General features: G+C 46.2%; 1 protein-coding gene across 2 annotated transcripts in view; it reads left to right on the forward strand.

Annotated features, from left to right (window-relative positions):
- The first annotated feature begins 7 nt into the window (after positions 1–7).
- The window catches only part of GMPR (guanosine monophosphate reductase), a 45,709-nt gene continuing 25,323 nt past the window's right edge, over positions 8–20,393 (forward strand). Inside the window, exons 1-4 of one of the 2 annotated variants that reach the window (XM_008066216.1) lie at positions 8–127; positions 7,280–7,399; positions 10,120–10,203; positions 13,757–13,930. In XM_008066216.1, coding sequence (XP_008064407.1) covers positions 41–127; positions 7,280–7,399; positions 10,120–10,203; positions 13,757–13,930 — 465 coding nt within the window. In that variant the 5' untranslated portion in view covers positions 8–40. The remainder of the gene's footprint in view (positions 128–7,279; positions 7,400–10,119; positions 10,204–13,756; positions 13,931–20,393) is intronic. The other variant, XM_008066217.2, reaches the window with a different exon arrangement.

The raw sequence follows: 20,393 nt of genomic DNA on the forward strand, positions 1-20,393 counted from the left end.
CCGCGCCAGACGCGCCGGGCCGCAGCGCGCCGCCGGCACCATGCCCCGCATAGACGCGGACCTCAAGCTCGACTTCAAAGACGTCCTGCTCCGACCTAAGCGGAGCAGCCTCAAGAGCCGCTCCGAGGTGGGGGCCGTTCGGAAGTCGCAGTGGGGCTGGGTTTTTTTTTTTCCCGGGTGGCGCTGGAGAGGGGGGGGAGGGGCGGCATGAGGTCATCCGCCAGCTTTTCCGTGTGTTTGAGGCTGGGGTGTTGCGCTCTCTGGCCCCGTCCCCACCGCCTGGGCAAGCGGAAGAGCAGCCGGCTCCCTGCCGGGAGGCGAGCTGTCTCTGAGGGTCGTGATGAAAGGGCCCAGCTCGGACCTGAATTTCTAAAGACGTTCGTCGGCTTGAGTGACTAAGGGGGAAATTTACATTGTCACTAGACCCCGGGGGAGCAAAGAGCAAGTGGCCGATTGGCTTATAGATAACGGGGGGTGGGAGGGCGCGTAAAGGGAAGGGGAGAAACCGGGGAGCTAGGGGCGCGAGGAGGAGAAGAACAGCTACAGATCCTCGTGATTGTTGGCGGTGTCGCCTAGTGCTGCGAACTGCTGCTGCTTTAACGTGAGGTCCCGCCGTGGAATTTCTTTCACGGGTCTGAAAAACCGGGAAGCTCCAGGGCACAAGCCCAGGATCTACTTTTCGGAGTTTAGGCGGCCTTGCAGGGGCTGGGGCTTGGGGACGCTGCGGTCCCAGCCCAGCTTTGGCGAGGCTGAACGCCTTGGGGTGCCGACTTGCAGTGCGGTAGGTGGGGTGGATTGGAAGCCCGGGGCATTTGCTGGTTCTGCCTTGATGAACTCACAGCCTGAGGAACAGGTGGAGACCGGGCTGGAAGTAGCCTGAGGATGGGGGAAGGGAGGTCAGCCCCTGAAGGATAAACTAGTTGCACAGAAAGGCAGAGTCCTCTGGGGAGGTGTGCGCTGGTGACTGGTTCGGCCCGGTCTGCTGAGAGCTCCAGAGGAAGGCGGGGAAACTGGACGCGGCCGGAGGCCAGGGCCGAAGGAGTAAACAGGAGGTGGCTGAGCCGGCCTGCGCTGCTCTATCCGCCCAGCTCCGCAAACAAGACCATAAATAAATCCCCTCGTCAAGAACTCTGCTGCCCACTTCGGTGCCAGGCCTCACTGCAGTGCTTGGTGCTGCCAGCCGAGGACTTGTTTGGATTAAGAAGCCTTCTGCGCTGGCCAGTGACTACACCAAGTCCCCTTCTCTAAGCAGCAGCATTGGCTGACTGGAGCCTGGCGGGACTGGAAGAGATGGGGGAGGAGTGGTTCACCCCTTCCCCAGACAGGGTGACCCCGCGCCTGTCCTTTACGGTGTCCTTTCAGGTGGGGGGGGAGACTCTTGGAACAAAAACTGTGTGGAGGGCAGGCCTGGGCCTCTTGGTAAGCTGAGGGCAATACCTTAGGCCAGGCAAAGACGAATGTGGGGATTCTGGGTGCACTAATAATGTGGTCTCCGCATTCTTTAAGTAGTCAGAATGTTATTTAGTAAAGAGAAACTTATTTTTCAGAAGAAATTATATGTTCAAAATAAGGACATATTCTATGTGTTTTCTGAATTGGAAAACATCTTGAGAAGGCAAAGCATTTAAAATTACTGGAATGGATTGCTCGTCCCCCAGGAACAGTATGATGCCGTGCAGCGACGTCATGCTACTCTTGATTTCACAATATGGTCTGATTTGCAACCATTGATGTTGTTCCAGTTTCCAGTGGCACCTTACAATCTATGTTGCTGTGAGAACTCAGTGCCCTTGAGAAATCTTTTTCGTATTTTCACTTTTGTGGGAGTTGCCAACCACATGCCTGGAGTCCTGGATTAACTGGTCTCGCCTTTCTGATTGGTTCCTGCGGTGTTTTGGCTCCCTGGATCACGAGGCTGACCATTCCATAATCTGACTTTGCTTGCCTCAGTGGTGTTGAGGGATCTAGTTAGGCCTCTCTAATCCCCTCTCTTAATGTTTTCTCGATTTGCTTGTTGATGCCTGAAATTTCTCTTAGGCAGATAAAATCTTTGCATTGCACCATCAGAAGCTTAAAATGTGTGCACCCTGGCAGAAGTAATACCTGGATGCAAGTTGGAAACTAAACAGTAAAATGACGATATTGAGCCTAACAGAGTGGGCTTGAGTTGGAGCCAAGAGAGAGAACAGACACCACGGGAATAGAGTGGGGTGGAGTGTTTTGACTGTTGATGACAAACTTTATCACCCCGACAGTTCTGCTAAGAGCCAGGCCTGGTGATGGATCATGAGACAGTAAGCAGAAAATGGAGAAAGGGAGAAAGAGAGAGAGTGACCTCCCACTCAGAAGTGTCTGTGTTCCTGTAGGGACATTTCCACAAGCCTCATGTAAATGAATATGAATGAAATGAAATTGAGGTCAACTCCCAAGTACAGGTAGCGGTGGCCCAGGTGGCCTTAGCATGGGTTCTCCAGCAGAAGGATGAAGGATCACAGGTTTATGCAGGGACATTCAGATAAGCTTTCCACAGGAGTGATGTGTGATGTTTGTTGATTGAGGCAAGGCCTTTGGTTTTTACCTGATACACTGGGGAACTTGAATTCTTGCTGAGTGTTTTCTTCCTTGGGACCTATTCCTGGCTACAACGTCCCATCCTAGTCCTTAAGCTATGAAGAGTTAAAAAAAAAAAAAAAAAACAAGACAAAACACAACAACTTATTAATGCAACCCTAACTGTGGAAGTCCCCCTTTGTCCTAGGACAGAGAAGACATGATGGATGTTCAGTCTATTTAAAACTCCACAGTAATTTTTTCACCAGTGGTCCAGTAAGAAGAGTCACTTTTTTTTTTTTTCCGCCCTGAATTGGAATCTCACTCTGTCACCCAGACTGGAGTGCAATGGCCGCTCCCGGCTACCGCAGCCTCGACCTGCTGGGCTCCGGCGATCCTTTTGCCTCAAACTTCCAAGTAGCTGGAACTACAGGCGCACGCTACCACGCGCGGCTAATTTTTGACTTATTGTAAAGACAAGGTCTCTCCAAGTTGCCGGGGTGGGTCTCGAACCCGCGGGCTCAGGCAGTCCATTCACCTCAGCCTCCCAGAGGTGCGGGATTACAGGCTGAGCCACCGAGCTTGGCTCAGAAGAGACACTTTTAAGGTCCACAACAAGGTGGTCCGAGGGGGTGACAGCATGGCAGAGTGACTGCCAGAGAAGAGACCCGAGTTAGCCCAAACTCTGTTACTGATTATTTTATTACCTTTATTACCTTTGCCCCCTGGGGCTGCTGTAACAAAGTACCACATACTTGATGGCTTAAGCACAAAGAATTTATTGTCTCACAGTTCAGGATGGCACAAGTCCCAGATCAAGACGTCATCAGGGTTGATTCCTCTGAAGTCAGTGAGGGAGAATCTTCCATTCCTTTCTCCTAGCTTTGGCTGGTTTGCTGTCAATCTTTGGTTTCCTTGGCTTGTAGATGCATCACCCCCATCTTCGCCTCCATCTCCACGTAATATTTTCCCTATGCGTGTATCTGTGTCCAAATTTCCCCTTTTTATAAGAACACCAGTCATACTGGGTTAGGGCCCAACTGAATGACCTCATCCTAACCTGAGCATCTGTTGAGACCCTGTTTTTAAATAAGGTCCCATACACAGGTACTGGAGGTTAGGATGACAAAATCTTTTTAGAGGGAGAAACAATTCAACCCATAATTCAACAGCCTGTAAATTCTGTTCTGTAAAATTTGAGGACTTGATTAGAGTTGTTCTTAGTCATGAATGCATCAGAATTGCCTAGGGAAACGTTCCAAAATATACATGTTGTCTTCCACACAAAGGGGGTGATTCACGAAGTTTGGAGTGACTGGAGCATGTGTATTTTGGAATCTCTTCTAAGACGATTCGGGTGTGCCATGGGTGTGCTGGCCTCTGAATCTTGCCGGTCATGCTGCAGCTGGGTGGGAGCTTTTCGGACTGGTGGAGAGGCTTCTGGGGGTCAAATCCACTTTCAGAGGGCTAGGCTGCAGTCTGCCAAGCCTGGCTCTGCAGAAGACTGGGGGCCAGAACACAGTATCCTTCTCACCCCTTAGCTGTGTGTGTGTGTGTGTGTGTGTGTGTGTGTGTGTGTGTGTGTGTATGTGTGTTGGAGTCTCACTCTGTCGCCCAGGCTGGAGTGCAGTGGCATGCTCACAGCCACCCTGGTGTTGACCTGCTGGGCTCCGATGATCCTTTTGCTTCAGCCTTCCAAGTAGCTGGAACTATAGGTGCTGCTGTCATGCCCGGCTAACTTTTTATTTATTGTAGATACGAGGTCTTGGTACTCAGGATCCTGGATACCCCTCTCCAGATGACTTCCAGCTGATTCCAAGGCCTACTTGGGCCTCTTGCCCAAGTGTGTTACCCCAGGGGCCACCTGTGCTGCTGGTGTGTTTGCCTGTGACCTCAGAGAGTGGCCAGGTGGCAACTGTTCATGGGAATGAATGTGGGTATACAGGTTGGCGTGTTGCTGTATGTGTGCATAAAGAATTGGGACGAGGGCCAGATTCCCCGCCACCGTGTTCTGGTGCCTTCCTGGTTATGAATAAAATTGTTTTTGTTAGGGTAAGAGGATAGAACATATTTTATGTAGCAGTTTGTTAGCTTGACTCATAACATTGAGTTATTTAGGAATGTGGTAGGTGTGCCTCCATTTGTACTTCTGGGCCCCTAAAATATTGGGCAGTAGAATTGACATTGGTGAAGGTGTGTTAGATGCAGAAACACATGTTTTTTGAGGTGGGGGAAGGGACTTTGTTACTTTATGTTCCCTTTCAAGTCAGGCTTAGAGGGGGAATTTGGAGGCACTATATTTGGTGCAGTGGCCAGCTGTGCCAGATTAAATGCCAAGTTTTGTTCCTGGGAGGCTGGAATATTTAAAATATTTATCTCTCTTAGTGAGCAACTGGTCTGTTGTGTGTGTGTGTGTGTCTGGGTGGATAAGGTTGGGGAACACCATTTTATTTCTCATTCTTAGAATTAAGGATTGCAAAGAGCTGCCTTATGGAGAAGACTAGAAGTGACGGGAAGAGTTCATTGTCAAGGCTGCCCTTTTCCATGAAGAGCTCTGTGTTTGGTGTCCTGCTGATAGGTTTTGGAGTGCCAGGAAAAACCCATTGTGATCTCAGCCGGGTGCTTCATGTAGCAGCTAGCCCTGTGCCTGTTGGAGGAATGTACAAGTAATTTGAGACTAAGGATTTCTGATTGTTTTAGGCTTGTGAAGCCAACATGTTAGAGAGCCATTAGCTGCGCAGAGGGTTGCGACAGACATATCCCTTCAGTTCTCTTTTAGAATGTCGATATAACTCGCTGCACTGAAGTAGAGCCAAGAGTCATCAGGAAGGAAGTGGAGAAAGGAATGAGCTACCACATATGCTCATGCAGCTACAGCATCTCATTTCCCCTCATTGATTGCCGTTTAAGGCTAGTGCAGTCATAATGGTGACATCATTTACCCAGGAAGCCTTCTGGATGCAGAGCCCTGTGTGGAGAAGCAAGAGAAACGAGAAGGCTAAAGGACTTGAGGTGTCCTGTGGTGTTTTCTGATTTGATGCCAACTGCAAATTGAAAGTTGTCTCCATTGAAAAGAAAAATAGAAGGATCTAGATAAACACTGGTAGAAAATGATTTAGCCTGAGCAACTTGGTGAGACCTCCGACTCTACAATAAATCAAAAATTAGCCGGGCGTGGTAGCACGCGCCTGTAGTTCTGGCTACTTGGAAGGCTGAGGCAGAAGGATTGCTGGAGCCCAGCAGTCGACACTAGGGTGGTCCTGAGTGTGCCACTGCACTCCAGCCTGGACAGAGTGAGAATCCATCTCAAAAAAAAAATAAGAAAAAAGAAAATGATCATTGCTGGTCTATGTGTGAAGCCAGGATTTGAGAAGCATAAGATTCACGCTTGTTTCTCCTGTTGGTTCCCCTGCTTCCAGTGTGGTCAATGTCCATCAGGGTCTACTCAAGGAAACAAACAATATTTACCAACAATATTAAAACAGGGAACTTAATGCAGGGCATCCTGGCACACCTGAGATGCCAAATGGGCTGTTGAGGCATCCCAGAGATGGACAGCAGCAAGAAACCACTCCCGTTCTAGGTGGATGGTCAGAGTTCTAGAGCCCCCGGAAAGACTGGGCTCACAGAGAGAAAGCTGGAACCAGGAACATGCAGGCCTCTTTGGTAAGAGAATTGGAGCCTAGAGGTGACATAGCTGCTCTGGAGATGCTGGCCCCAAGCAGAGGGGGTCTGGAAGAATTAACTTCCCCCCACCTCTGCTGCTATCCTCTAGTTTCTTACCCAGTGTCCTCCATGGACCAAACCCAGCCAAAAATGACCTTGAGAGATGGAGCCCATAGGAAGTGGCCTCCCTGTGATACTAGCAGGGCTAGGGTGATCTGTGGGCAAAATAGGCTGGGATCTGCTGTGGGTCAAAGCGGTAATTCTGACTGTGCTGGCTCTTGGCAAGTACCTGACCCTAGCACACTGCTGCTGCCAAGCCCACCCTCTGAGACTGAGCTGTTGTTCGTTTTCCTGATAGCAGTTAGTCATGCATGTCCTGATCTTGAAGTTACAGTGGAATTGGAAGGCCCTCCCTCCAGCTGTTTGCTAGTCAAAGGAACAAGTGTTTTTATGTGGGAACATATGGTTGCAGTGTACTTTCCCCCAGGCTCTTTGAATGATGCTTGTAATTAAATCAGCCCCGGAGGGCGAAAGGCGAAGGGATTAATAGTGTGGCACTTGCTGCTAGGTGGATTTGGAGTATGGCTTTAGGTGAAAGGTAAGAAGTGAAAGCATTGTTCTGGGAGCAGGGCTGTGGTTGGCAGGGAATAGTGCAGCAACTTTTTCCAGGAGGGCAGTGTTCCAGGGCTTGGAAGTGGGGAAAGATAACAGGAATGTGGGGGTTAGGGCTAGGGAGAGAAGGTGACAGTAGATTGGAGAGGCCAGGAGAGGAGGAGAGAGCATCCGGTTCAGAGGCTTGTCTCTATGGCAGAAGTTCCGGTATCTTGTGCTGGTGCTTGAGGAGGGTGAGGGGCTCACCTCAGCTTTTACACCTGAATAGTGCATTACCTGGTTTTCTTGGGAATTCTGCTGCCTTTGGAGCACCTGGCCTGACCCCAAGACAGTTCTGGGGCCAGAGGGTCAGATACTTCCTTTGCGTTCTTCCCACTTGCTCCGAACTCCAGAAACTGTCCATGGGTCACATGTGAGCAAAGCACTCATTTCCTTCCCCTTTTACTAACAGGTGGATCTTGAGTGTACCTTTACATTTCGAAACTCAAAGCAGACCTACTCAGGGATTCCCATCATCGTGGCCAACATGGACACTGTGGGCACGTTTGAGATGGCAGCCGTGATGTCACAGGTGAGTTAGTGGGCTTTTGTTTTCCTTAGCTGCTTACAATATGGATAGGTTGTCAGGAGCTCATCCTGGCCTTGTTCAGACATAGGGAAGAGGAGAAACTTTGAGTCATTCTCTGTTGTGAGTGTGATCGTTGTCAGAGACACTTCCTCTTCAGTCGGAAAGCAAACGGTCTCTGCGTTCAATGAGATGGTTTAGATTTGCACCCATTTATTTTGGGAAAATGCCTGTGATGGTTTTGGAAATTAGAGATACAAAAAACGTTAGACTACGCGACAAGTACCATATTATAGAAGAGTGACATTGCTACAGCATTTATTTCATAATTATATAGAAGACGTGTATTGACCACTTATGTGCCCAAAACGACATATAATGTGTCTCTTCATTCTTGACATGACTCTGTGAGGTAGGTTCCTTTTACAAATGAGTAAACCGAGGCAGAGAGAGAGAAAGAGAAGGGGTAGGTTACTTGCCCCAGGCCCTCAGCCAGGAAGAGAGAGAGTTGGGATTCAAACCCAAACTGACCCCAGAATCTAAGGGATTTGCCTCTCAACTTAAACTGACAGATGATGGTACAAGCTTGAAGTTTCTTTCATTTAATTACCAGTCCAGTTTCCTATAAAAGGAGTAGTTAGTATCCTGGCTTTGGTAAAAATAAAGAAAAAACCACTTATGGGCAGGACCTTTGTCTCCTGCAGCTATGTCTAAGATACAGGACATCTTATACATCCTAGATGTGAAACATTTGCACGGATGCACACAGGGACTTTGTGTCTATTTCTGTTTTTAAAGCCTGCCAAGTGAAAAGATAAATCCAATTAGCTGAAAGAGCTTCTCGCTGTGGGCAGCAAGTCTAACCACAGGAGGTACTGGGATTCATTATTAGCCAGTGATTTGAAGGAGGAGATTCTCAAATAAATTATGAGCTCCACAAATGGTGTAGGGGGTGGTCTGTCTGACTCTGTGATAGTTGATAGTCTGTCAGATCTCAGCCCCTACCGAGCTTTGGACCAGAGGCTTATGCGTTAATTGCCAAAGAAACTGGTGTTTTTTTTGTTGTTGTTGTTCTTTGTCATCATCCATTGCTACTAATTAACTATGTATTAGTGGAAAAGTGGGGGCAATCAGGGAGCAATAAATATTCTGTAATTCACAGATTATTAGTCCACCAGAAACCTAGAACTTGCTGTGCTCTTTCTATTTGCACAGGAATATCTCCCCAATAATGAGATAGTATACACTGGCATAACTGGCCATGTGTGGGGACTGTGAATTCTGTTTCAGATCCACAGAGTTAGTGCAAGTTAATAAAGTCCCAGAATTTTATGTTATTTATTTATTTTTTTGAGTTGGGGGTCTCACTCTGTCACCCAGGCAGGAGTGGAGTGGCACTATCATTGCTCAACACAGCCTTGAAATCCTAGGCTCAGGCTATCCTTCTGCTTCAGCCTCCCAAGTAGCTGGGACTGTAGGCACGCACCACCGCACCTGGCTAATTTATTTTTTATTTTTGTAGAACTGAGGTCTTGCTATGTTGCCCAGGCTAACAGAATTTTAGAATGAGAAACTGTGAATAGAAAATAGGCAGCCCAGAGAAGTCAGGTGCGAGGTCTTTGTTCTAGGGGAAGGAGCCTGCACTCCAGAGTCAGACCAGAGTTTGGTTCTAGCCTTCACCTCTAACTAGCCAAGCAATTCCTTTTTTTTTTTTTTGAGTCTGGGTCTCACTCTGTCACCCAGGATGGAGTGCAATGGCACGACCATGACTCACCACAGCTTCGACTTCCTGGGCTCAGGTAGTCCTTCTGCCTCAGCCTCCTGAGTAGCTGGGACTACAGGCATGCGCCACCATGCCTGGCTAATTTTTTGATTTTATTGTGTAGAGATGAGGCCTCACTATGTTGCCTAGGCTGATCTTGAACTCCTAGGCTCATGCATTCCTCCCGCCTCGGCCTCCCAAAGTGCTGGGATTACAGGCGTTAGCCACAGTGCCTGGCCTAATTCTTAAATTTAATAAATGTATGTTTCTTAAGTTCCATTTCTGCCCATGATGCTAATAATACTGTTCAAAGTTGTTCTGAGAATTCAATGAAATTATACAAAGAGCTGGCACAAAGCAGGTAGTAAATACTGGGTTGATAGTTATAGGTTTGGGGTTATCATTTTTATAATTCCCTCCTTCAAGAATGCTGACTGCCTAGTAGGTTTAGCTTTTAGCAAGAAGTGTTCAGGTTGTGAACACAAGGAAAAGCTTTCAGGTATAAGGTGAGGTTCTTTAGAGTTGGTTAAGCAGAACTTTGTCTTAGGAGGGCCCTTCTCCTGGGGGAGGGGGATCCCTGCTGCATAGTTTTCTTTTTTGACCATCTGGGCTGGTTTTGGCTTAACTCAGGTGTGGGTGGGAGCCTGGGTGGGCCGGGGCAGGGTTCTGAGAACCCTCCTTTATCTTTCCCCTTCCTCCTGGCAGAGCCTCCCAAGTCCTGAATGCAGTAGTGTCTAATCAGATTAAAATGGAGGACACAGTCTCTGATTTCAATAGTTGCACCTTTGTCTGCTTTTGACTCTTTTGACTCTTAGGAACATATTCAAAGCAAATTAAGCGTAAATGGCAGGAACACCGGATGCCTTTGTCTTGTTGGATCAGCATCTCCATATGGAGGCCGGGAGGGAACGCGGGCGGGTGGGCTCTTGGCTTCTCATCCTAATGATGCTGTTTTGTTTCCTAGCACTCAATGTTTACAGCAATTCATAAGCATTACTCCCTGGATGACTGGAAGCTCTTTGCCACAAATCACGCAGAATGCCTGCAGGTACGACTACAGCCTGGTTATAAATTACAAGTGTTGAAGGGGGAACAAAATCTTTAGGGTTGTCAAGAGGATTTGAATCAGCATCACATAGGCTTTTAGAATTCAGTGTTTCTCCAGTCCTGCCTCATTACCATGGATTTGCTGAAGAACCCTGTTCCATATCATATTACGAAAATACTAGGATTTACCTGTAAGAAATGTCTGTATTTTCCTTTGAAAGGTGAAGTGTTACGTCACGAGAGCTCGGGGAAGACCTGTGTTTCCTGCCAGGCATTTTGAGGTGGATCTAGTCTGAATATGTCTTTTGGACATAGAAAAAAAAAACTGAGTGTGACAAATTGTTTTGGAGTTGTGTAAACTATGCCCACTAGGATGTCTGTCATCAAAAAGACAGATAATCAGTGCTGTCAAGGTTGTGGAGAAATTAGAACCCTCACATGCTGCTGGTGAGAATGGAAAGTGTCGCAGCTACTTAGGAACACAGTTTGGCAGTTCCTCAAAAGGTTCAGTAGAAGAGTTATGTGATCCAGCAATTCCATTTCTAGGTATAGATCCAACAGAAAACATGTCCACATAAAAACTTGTTCATGCCTGTTCGTAGCAGCATTACTCATAATCATAAAAAGTAGGAACAATCCAAATGTCCTATGAATGGATACACAAATTGTGGTATATATTTATACAATGGAATATTATCCAACCGTAAAAAGGACTGAAGTTCTGATACATGCTACAACATGGATGAAGCTTGAGCGCATTTCACTAAGTGAAAAAGCCGGACATAACAGGCCACATATTTGATTCCATTTATATGAACTGTCCAGAACAGTTCTGTAGGAATCATAGAATAGATTAGTGGTTGCCTAGGCCTGAGGGGATGAGGGAATGTGGTTGGGGGTGTTAAGGGTTGTGAGAATATTTTTGTGGGGTTATGAAAATGTCCTAAAATTGATGATGACTATTACACAACTCTGAATATGCTAAAAATTATTGAATTGTGCATTTTGGATGAATGGTATGTCATTATATCTCAATAACGCTTTTAAAAAAGCAGGCATTTTTGAAAACAACGACAGAAAGCCCCACTGCCACATGCCTTAGTTTCCTCCTGCCACATTCAGGTGGTTCTGTGCAAAGTCGTTGGAGAGGCATCTTGGAGTTAGAGCTGTTCCTCTCCGTTCAGGTCACTTGTCGTTGGAAAATGGCTTCATGTCAGACTGCTTTTGTGGTGTCCCTGGTTTCTTGTTGTTTCTGTGCTTTAATTCAGTGTGGATTTGGATGCTTTAGAAGGTGGTTCTGGAGATAAAATAATTCTGACTCAATAGTAAGTCCTTCATTTCTGCCATGTAGTGTTCAAATTCATTATACTTATTTTCATTGTCTTCTCCTCATTCTTGTTGCAAGTTTGGGGGCAATGATCTTCTCTTTCCTTTTGCTTCTCTCCCTCTGACTTTTTAAAGCAAGCTTTTGGCAATGTGTTATTAATTAGAGCCCAGGCCTTCATTAACAAGTGTGATCATTTGATTTACTACCCTGCCACCACACCCCCAGCAAATAAAAGGCTAATTAAAAAGGGAAATGTTACAAACTTAGTTGCACTGAGAGAAATGAACCAATCTCGAGTTTCCTGCGCCAAACTTTAACCGACGTGAACAGTTAAATCTTACTTTTTTTTTTTTTTTTTTGAGTTGGAGTCTCACTCTGTCGCCCAGACTGGAGTACAGTGGCCGCTCCCGGCCACCGCAGCCTCGACCTGCTGGGCTCCAGCGATCCTTCCGCCTCAGCCTTCCAAGTAGCCAGCGTTACAGGCATGCGCTACCACGCCCGGCTGATTTTTTGATTTATTGTAGAGATGAGGTCTCGCTGCCCAGGCGGGTCTCAAACCCACAGGCTCAGGCAATCCACTCACCTCAGCCACCCAAAGGCGCGGGATTACAGGCTGAGCCACGGAGCCTGGCTTAAATCTTACTTTTTTTCAGAAATAGGGTCTGGCTCTGTCACCCAGACTGGAATGCAGTGGTGCTACCATAGCTCACTGCAGCCTCCAACTCCTGGACTCAAGCAGTCCTCCCACCTCAGCCTCCCCAATAGCTGGTACTATTGCAGGCATGTGCCACCACGCTTGGCTAATTTTTGATTTTTTTGCAGACACAAGATCTTGCTATAGTGCCCAGGCCGGTCTCAAACTCCTGGGCTCAAGGGATCCTCTTGCCTTGGCCTTCCAAAATGCTGGAATTATAAGTGTGAGCCACGGTGCCTGGCCTGAACAGTTAAATTTAAAAAGGTAGCAAAGCTCCAGTGGGAGGGAGAGAATGTATGGGTTGGACTGGTGCATGGCAGATCCTTGGACTGCGAGGCCAGGGTGTGAATGTGCAGAGGAAACTGTAGTGAATGTATATCATGTTAACAGTCAGCGCACACTCAGTGTCTGGGTTGTAGCTACAGTGTTATGATTTTGGGGAACGACATGAAGGATATTAAGCTATGCCCTTCATCTGTGGCTAAGGGTTTAGAGATAAGAGTTAAGATATACATAGTCTCATAAAAGGAGATATAACTCTAGGCACAACCCATGACTTAGTTTCACTAAGGCATATATTACAGAAAACAAGTCCCCTCTCAAAGGGCAGAGGTTCAGAGATGGCAGAGTTGTAGGGTTCTAGGCCACTGGTACCGCGGAGATTAGAGGGAAAAGGTGTTACGGAGGAGGATATGCAAGTACAGTTGTGGAAGACCATGTCAGATTTGCTTGTGCTAATACCTTTGGGAAATTTTGCCCTTTTAACAGGAAATCAGACTCACAGCTCTTGGACCAGGTTAAGATTTGCATGTGTTTTTACTGGGCATAAAATAAAAATAGGAAGGAATTTATCAGAGAGGTTTTAGGCGTCTTCCTCTCTCTCCTCCACACCCCCACCAAGTAAAAGGCTTATGAAAAAGGGAAAATGTTAAAAACTTATAGTAGCACTGAGAGAAATGAACCAACCTCAATTTCCCTGTGCCAAACTTTAACAGAAGCGAATGGTTAAATTTTTTACATTTTTCAGAGATAGGGTCTGACTCTGTCACCCAGAGATGTGCAGGGGAACCCCACAGCTTTGGTGTAAGGAAGCCTGAGTTGTGTGGCCAACCTGGAAACTCTTTCCAACTCTTCATCATTGTCCTGCTTGAGTTTCCGTGATATGACACCAGTAGCTTCACAGAGTCCGGAGTTCCACACAGAAAGCTTGAGGAAATGAAATAGACACCAAGGACAAGGTTTCCTGAATATTTAGGAATCTGTTTATTGGAAAGATTTTGTGGCTGGCTGAGGTCCAGGTTTAAGGACATACACATACACGGTGGGAAAGATAACAGGATCAAACTGCAATGATTTAATAACAAATATTCTTTACCTCTGCTGTTTTTCTCGAACAGGTCCACTGTGTACTCGATCAGGGTAAACCTCAAAGGGTCACTGAACAGTCCCCAGAGTAGATGCCTGGATGGAGGCATAGTCTGACTTCTGAAGACTTCTGTTCATGTCTGTGTGTCTTGATTTATTTTGGTACAGCACATAGCTGTGAGTTCGGGCAGTGGGCAGAACGATCTGGAAAAGATGACCAGCATCCTGGAAGCTCTGCCACAGGTTAAGTTTATTTGCCTGGATGTGGCCAATGGGTATTCGGAACATTTTGTGGAGTTCGTGAAACTCGTCCGTGCCAAATTTCCCGAACACACCATTATGGTAGGTACGGTAGAACATTCTCAAGATGGGGAAGCAAAGAGGGAAGTTCCTTGTGTCGGGTGAGGGGCGGGGATGGGGGTGGGAGGGGGTTACTGTTTTCAGTGCTTTTGGTGCATCCTCAGTCAAAGATTAGTTGAGAATTATTAGGAAGGTAGAGGAGGCCATCATGGAAGATCTGAAAACTAGCTTTTCTCTATAAAAAATAAAATCCTGATCAACAGCACAGGCTGTTGTCTCCTCATTTTTGCTAAATATCATCAAATGTTTCTTACCACGTGATACCTTTAAAAAGGGTCTAAGTTATTCCATAACAAATGGCATGTTGTAATATCGAAAACATGTAACTGGGTTTCAGTTTGTTTCATGGTCCATGTCCCGCCCCTATTGCCAGTAGGAAGCTCTGTTGTTAGAGCTGGAATCCACAAATGTACATTTCCCGTGAGTTCACTGTTGATGTTAAATCAGTTGGTGTGTTTTAGCCATGTTTCTTGACCTTTCCTTCTGTTTTCCTAACCATCAGCACCCTTACTAGTGAGAATGTGTATATGTGACTTCTGGGAAAGGACTTTCAGTGGATGCTCAAGGGTTCAGGTTGAGCTTTTGGAAAACCCTGTATTGTAATTTTGCATGTCTTTACTGGTCTTAATTACAGTGGCATTTATTGATTGGCCGCTAGATAATTTACCTAACCCTCTCCTCTCTTGAATGTTATACTTGATTTCTTTCCGCATTTTCGTTATAAGAGAGTTGGGAGGCAGGAATTAAGTCTATTAATAGAGTTAAATCTTCTGTGGAGGGACTTCCAAGGATTGTTACGTATTTTTGTACCTTCCAAACACATGGAAAAAAGGATCAAGAATCATCTCAAGGTCATCCAGCTGTACCAGTGTTCAAAGTGGAGTGGGAAACAGCAAAATTCTTTTTGCCCTCTATAATAGTGCTGTCCACTGTTTTTTGGAGAATAATGTTTGTTTAATACGTGAAAAGATGAGAAACATATATGCATATATTGGTCTCTGCCTCTAGTTTCTGAGACTGGGTAGATAGGCTTGCTGCGAGAATCTTTTGTTTCAGTATTGCGTCTTTGACCCTGTTTCCTGACAGAGTTCCTTGAACCTTTGTAATTTCCAGAGTGATAAGAGTGTCTGGCACAAAGTACCTAGATCTCTTGGGATTTCCTGGGTGATAGGAGTGTCTTTTGTTTTAATGAGGTGACTCTTATTGGGCTCCTGAGTGGGACTGGTCACCAGAAAGATCAAGCCATGAGGAGAAGCTTGGAACTTTCAGCCCCATTCACCCATTCTCCAGAGAAGAGAGAAGGGCTGGAAATGGGATTAATAATCCACCATGTCTACGTGATGAAGCCTCCAAAAATAAAGTCTCAGAAGTATGGGGTTTGGAGAGCTTCTTGGTGGGTGGACACATCCTCAAGCTGGGAGGATGGCACACCCCAACTTCATGGGGACAAGCTCTTGTACTTTAGACCCTTCCAGATGTCATCCTGTGTCTCTTTATCTGACTGTTACCTGTATCCTTCATCGTATCCTTTATTAATATAATAAACCTGCAAACATTACTAAGCATTTCCCTGAGTCTGCGAGCCACTCCAGTAAATTAATTGAGCCTGAGAAAGGGGTCATGGGGATTCCAGTTTGTAGCCAAGTCAGACAAAAGTTTGGGTTACTACAATTTGCAATTAGCATCTGAAGTAGGGGGCAGTCTTGTAGAACTGATCCCTGATCTGTGGGGTCTGCCGCTGTCTCCAGGTAGTGTTGGAATTGAATTAAATTGTAAGACACTTTTGGTGTTCCCTGGAGAATTGCTTTGTTTATAGGTAACCCCTCACTCTTCACATATTGGTCACAGAAGTGTTCTGTGTTGTATTGAGTTTGAGACTAAGAAAAAGAGTTTGGGTTTTTTTTCCTATCTCAGCCAATACCTTCATATTTAGGTGATTTACATCAATTCTCTTCTCTTTTTTGAGAGATGGAGTCTTGCTATTTTGCCCAGGCTGGGCTTGAACTCCTGGGCTCAAGCAGTCCTCCTGGCTCAGCCTCCAGAGTAGCTGGGACTATAGGCACGTGCCACCATGCCCAGCTCTCCCTCTTCTTTACAACATCTCTGTAAAGAGTAGGAGCTATTAACCTAAATTTACTACAGATGAGGGCTCTTAAGCTCTGCTTTGTCCTTTGACTTTGGAATTTTGGTCAGGTCACACCAACCTTAAGTGGCAAAGCTAGGATTTGAAGCCAGGTCAGTTTAAATGTGAAGACCAGTTTCCACCTATTACCCGACATTGAGACTTGTTAACATGCCTCTGTCCTTGTTAACCTTAGTGATAAAGCCTCCTCCTTCCACTGGGCAATGTGTGTGTGACCAGTTCCCACCTCCTGACTCTGTGGTGTGGAAGGTTGACTCCGAGGTGGGGAGCGTTGCATTGGAGGGTGATGAAGTTATTCTTGCCATCATGACCCAACACTGCTTGTGTATCTAGTTGTGAGGCTCCACAGAGCTCCCCTGTCCCCAGCCCTTCCTTGGTAACTTTTTCTCTTGGGATATATAGAAGAGGAAACAGTTGGATTCCTAGAAGAGCAGAAGCCCCCAGGCCCCTGGGACCTGGTAGTCCTTCAGCAGCATTTAGTGTTAAACACAAATTTTGTGGAAACCTCCATGGGTTGTAGAAAGAGCTTGACAAGTATTTGCTGACTAGGAGAGGAGTCCTTTGTTTATTCCTTCCTAAGATAGGAGGTGAAGACAGGCCCAAGGTTGCCCTTGACAGGGCTTCTTCTCAGAGGAGGTATGATCCATATCCTTCCAGTTCACCTCTACTGCTTTTATTACTCTGGAGATAAAAAGAACTAATAACTTGGGAAGGTGATCTTTATATTTATTGACATTTGGCCTACAAGTTAGTTATGAAAGGATTAGGAGTCAGAAATTAATGAACATGGACTTAATGAGGAGACTTACTGGTTCCACTTTTTTTTTATTATAAGTAATTCATTTTATAAAATGTGAAATATGACATCCAGAAAAAGTACATAAAACATAAAATACATAAAACAAGTTTAATAGTCATAAAGTAACCCCCCCATCTGTGTACCTATACTCCCCACCTAGATGAAACCCTCATCCTGAGTACAGTAATCTTTGCCGTCTCTAGTTTTGCCACTTATTTGTGCATTCCTAAACAACATCATTTAATTTTGCCTGTTTCTCAGCCTTCTATTAATGGTGATTCTTTATATTTCTTGTGTCATTTGCTCCATAGAATTTTTGACATTTACCACGTTGGTTTAAGTCAGCTGTGTGGTATTCTACAGTTCCTGGAGCAAATCCTTTTTTAAAAAAAAATTTTTCTTTTTCTTTTTGAGAGAAAGGGTCTTACTCTGTCACCCAGGCTGGAGTGCAGTGGCATGATCACGGCTCATGCCAGCCTCAAACTCCAGGGCTCAAGTGATCCTTCCACCTCAGCCTCCTGAGTAGTTGAGACTACAAGTATGTGCCAATACAGCTGGCTAATTTTTTAAATTTTTTGTAGAGAAGAGGTCTCACTATGTTGTCCAGGTTGGTCTTGAACCCCTCTTCTGAAGTTACCCTCACACCTCAGTTTCCCAAAGTGCTGGGGCCGAGCCACTGTGCCTGACCCTGGAACAAATCCTATCACTGTTTTCCAGATGCCTTGCTTGCTCTTTCCCCCTCACTTTGCAGCTGGCTGTAATGGTGTTAAAGTCACGACTGAATACTTTTTGTTTTATACTCTTTGGGCTGCTTTCATAAACATAAACTGTCTGGCTTATAAACAACATAAGTTTATTGCTCACAGTTCTGGAGGCTGGAAGTCCAAGATAAAGGCATTAGCAGATTTGTTTTCTGGTGACACCATTCCTCATAGATGGTGCCTTCTCACTGCATCTTCACATGGTAGAAGGGACAAATGAGCTCCCTGGAGCCTCTTTTTTCTTTTAGCTCCTTTTTTGAGGACACTAATCCCATTCATGAAGTCTCCGTCCTCATATCCTAATCACCTTTGAAAAGTACTGTCAACAGATTGAACATTAGGTTTCAACACAGGAATTTGGGTGGGGTGGGCACAAACATTCAGATCCTAGCATGTCGGGTCAGTGTGAGCACATGACCTGAGTCACACTGAGGAAGCTGCATTGCTTCTGAATCTCTTTGCTCACCTGTGAAAAGGAGGTTGGGTGATCGTGGCGCTCTGATGGTATGCAGCTTTGTAACAGCGAAGCCTTAACCAGCAGTTGCTTGTCAGTAGAAAGTATCCAGCGCATGTGCTCTGAGAACTGAGTAAGAGATGGAGAAGCAAGGTGGGAGATGGCATGGAGGTTGTTTGTTTTGAGCAGAGAGAAAACGTGTGTCATTTCTTAAAATGACAAGTGATAGCAGAAATCCCTTAGCGTCTCAGAGCTCTCCATTGCACTCTCCAAACTGGAGCTGCTGAGGCGTTTAGCTCACAGCTGGTCCTGCCTAGAGCTGGGGCGAACTGCCTGTTCTCCAGCCCAGAGAGCCCTGTGTGCCACCTCTCAGGGACAAAGACCAGGGGAGGTGGGACAGTGCGGGAAGGAGGGAGACTGAGTCGGATGAGGGAAAGGGCCTTGTTGCCGATGCGAGCTTGGGGGTTGCTATAGGGAAGGAAGTTGGGAAGGGAAGACTGGCACAGAGTTCCCACAGCCCCCTGGGCAGCCGCCAACAGCAAGGGCCTCTCCAGCGCCCACTGGCCAACCCAGGGATGTGTTTTCATGGCTCTCGATGGTTTCCCCAGCAATAAACGGGAGACTCTGGCAAGGTAGATGTTTATTCCTAGGCTCTTCTTTGCCTGCACTGACCCCTGAAATCTGTGACTCATTCTGAAGTCTCCAGTACTTTTGGTTTTTGAAAACATAATTTCTCTGCTGGCTTTGGAGGCTTTGTATACATGAACATATATGCAGTGTATGAGGACTGTGTTGTTGAGTGCTGAGTGTCATTACAATCGTTAGAATACGGTGAACAGAAGCTGGTGATTCCTGTCTCTGCATTGGGGTGAGGGCTTGTTGCTTCTTGTACCCAATTCGTCCTGGGTTCTTTTCTTGCCTTTCACCTAAGATGAGCCTTGTCACGTGAGGATAGGAGAAAATGAGTTTTAGAGAACATCTGTGACAAAAAGTCTTAGTGAGGTGCCACTTGGTGGAAGAGTATAACAAGTCCTGTGGCTGTTTGCCTGGTGGCTTTCAGAGAGGAAAGAGAATAATGATGCATGGTACATGCTAGGTACTGTGGGAAAATGCACTAATGTGGAGTAAACAGTTTTTTTTTTTTTGAGTTGGCTCTCTCAGTTACCCAGGCTGGAGTTCAGTGGCATGATTATGGCTCACCACAACCTTGACCTCCTGGGCTCAGATGATCCACCTTAGGCTCCTGTGTAGCTGGCACTACAGGCATGCACCACCACACCTGGCTAGTTTTTTCCTTTAATTTTTGTAGAGATGAGATCTCACTATGTTGCCAGGCTGATCTTGAACTCTTGGGCATAAGTAATCCTCCTGCCTTGCCTTTCCAAAGTGCTGGGATTACAGCCACTACACCTGACTGTGTTTCTTTCTTAATAGCAAATAGAGATAATGACACCTATTTTTTTTGAGTTGGATCTCACTCTGTCACTCAGGCTGGAGTGCAGTGGTATGCTCACGGCCACCACAGCCTCGACCTGCTTGGTTCAAGTGATCCTTCTGCCTCAACCTTCCAGGTAGCTGGAACTACAGGCATATGCCATCATACCCGGCTAATTTTTTGATTTATTGTAGCGATGAGGTCTCACCAAGTTGCCCAGGCTAGTCTCCAACCCGTGGGCCCAGGCAATCCGCTCACCTCGGTTTCCCAAAGTGCTGGGATTATAGGCGTGAACCACCTTGCCCGGCCCACAACACCTGTTTTTACTGATGTGAAACTTAGAAAGCTCAGGGAACTTTCCCAGGGTTACTCAGCCAGTAAGAGCTAGACTTGGCATTCAGGGCCAGGTGTCTTGGCCAGGGCTTGTGATCTTTCTATTATACCACACTGTTGTTAGCCATGCGCCACCAGCTTGGGCTTGCTGGGCCTCGGAGGTCTCTATGTTGGGTCTAGAGATACTTTTGTGCTGGTGGTTCATTCTGACCTAGTCTGGAGGAAGTCCGTATGTGAGGCCTAATCTGTTCTGGTTAGATTAGAGGCCTGGCCTACTGCCTCAGGGAAATGCTGCATAGCCACTGGCTGCTGATCCACTGGGAGCTATGGGCAGAACTCAGCATTTCTGTGTGTGACTTGCCTGCATTCCTTCTCCAGCTGTTGCAACCAGACAAGGTTTCAGAGATGGATAATCATGATGCTTGTACAACAGTGTGGATGAACTCAGTGACACTGGACTGTACACCTAAAATAGTTAAACAGTGAATTTATGTATGTATATTTGACTATAATTACAAAA

This window comes from Carlito syrichta, unplaced genomic scaffold (genome assembly GCF_000164805.1).
Source record: "Carlito syrichta isolate Samal-C Ts95f unplaced genomic scaffold, Tarsius_syrichta-2.0.1 Scaffold308857, whole genome shotgun sequence".
NCBI classification, from domain to species: Eukaryota; Metazoa; Chordata; class Mammalia; order Primates; family Tarsiidae; genus Carlito; species Carlito syrichta.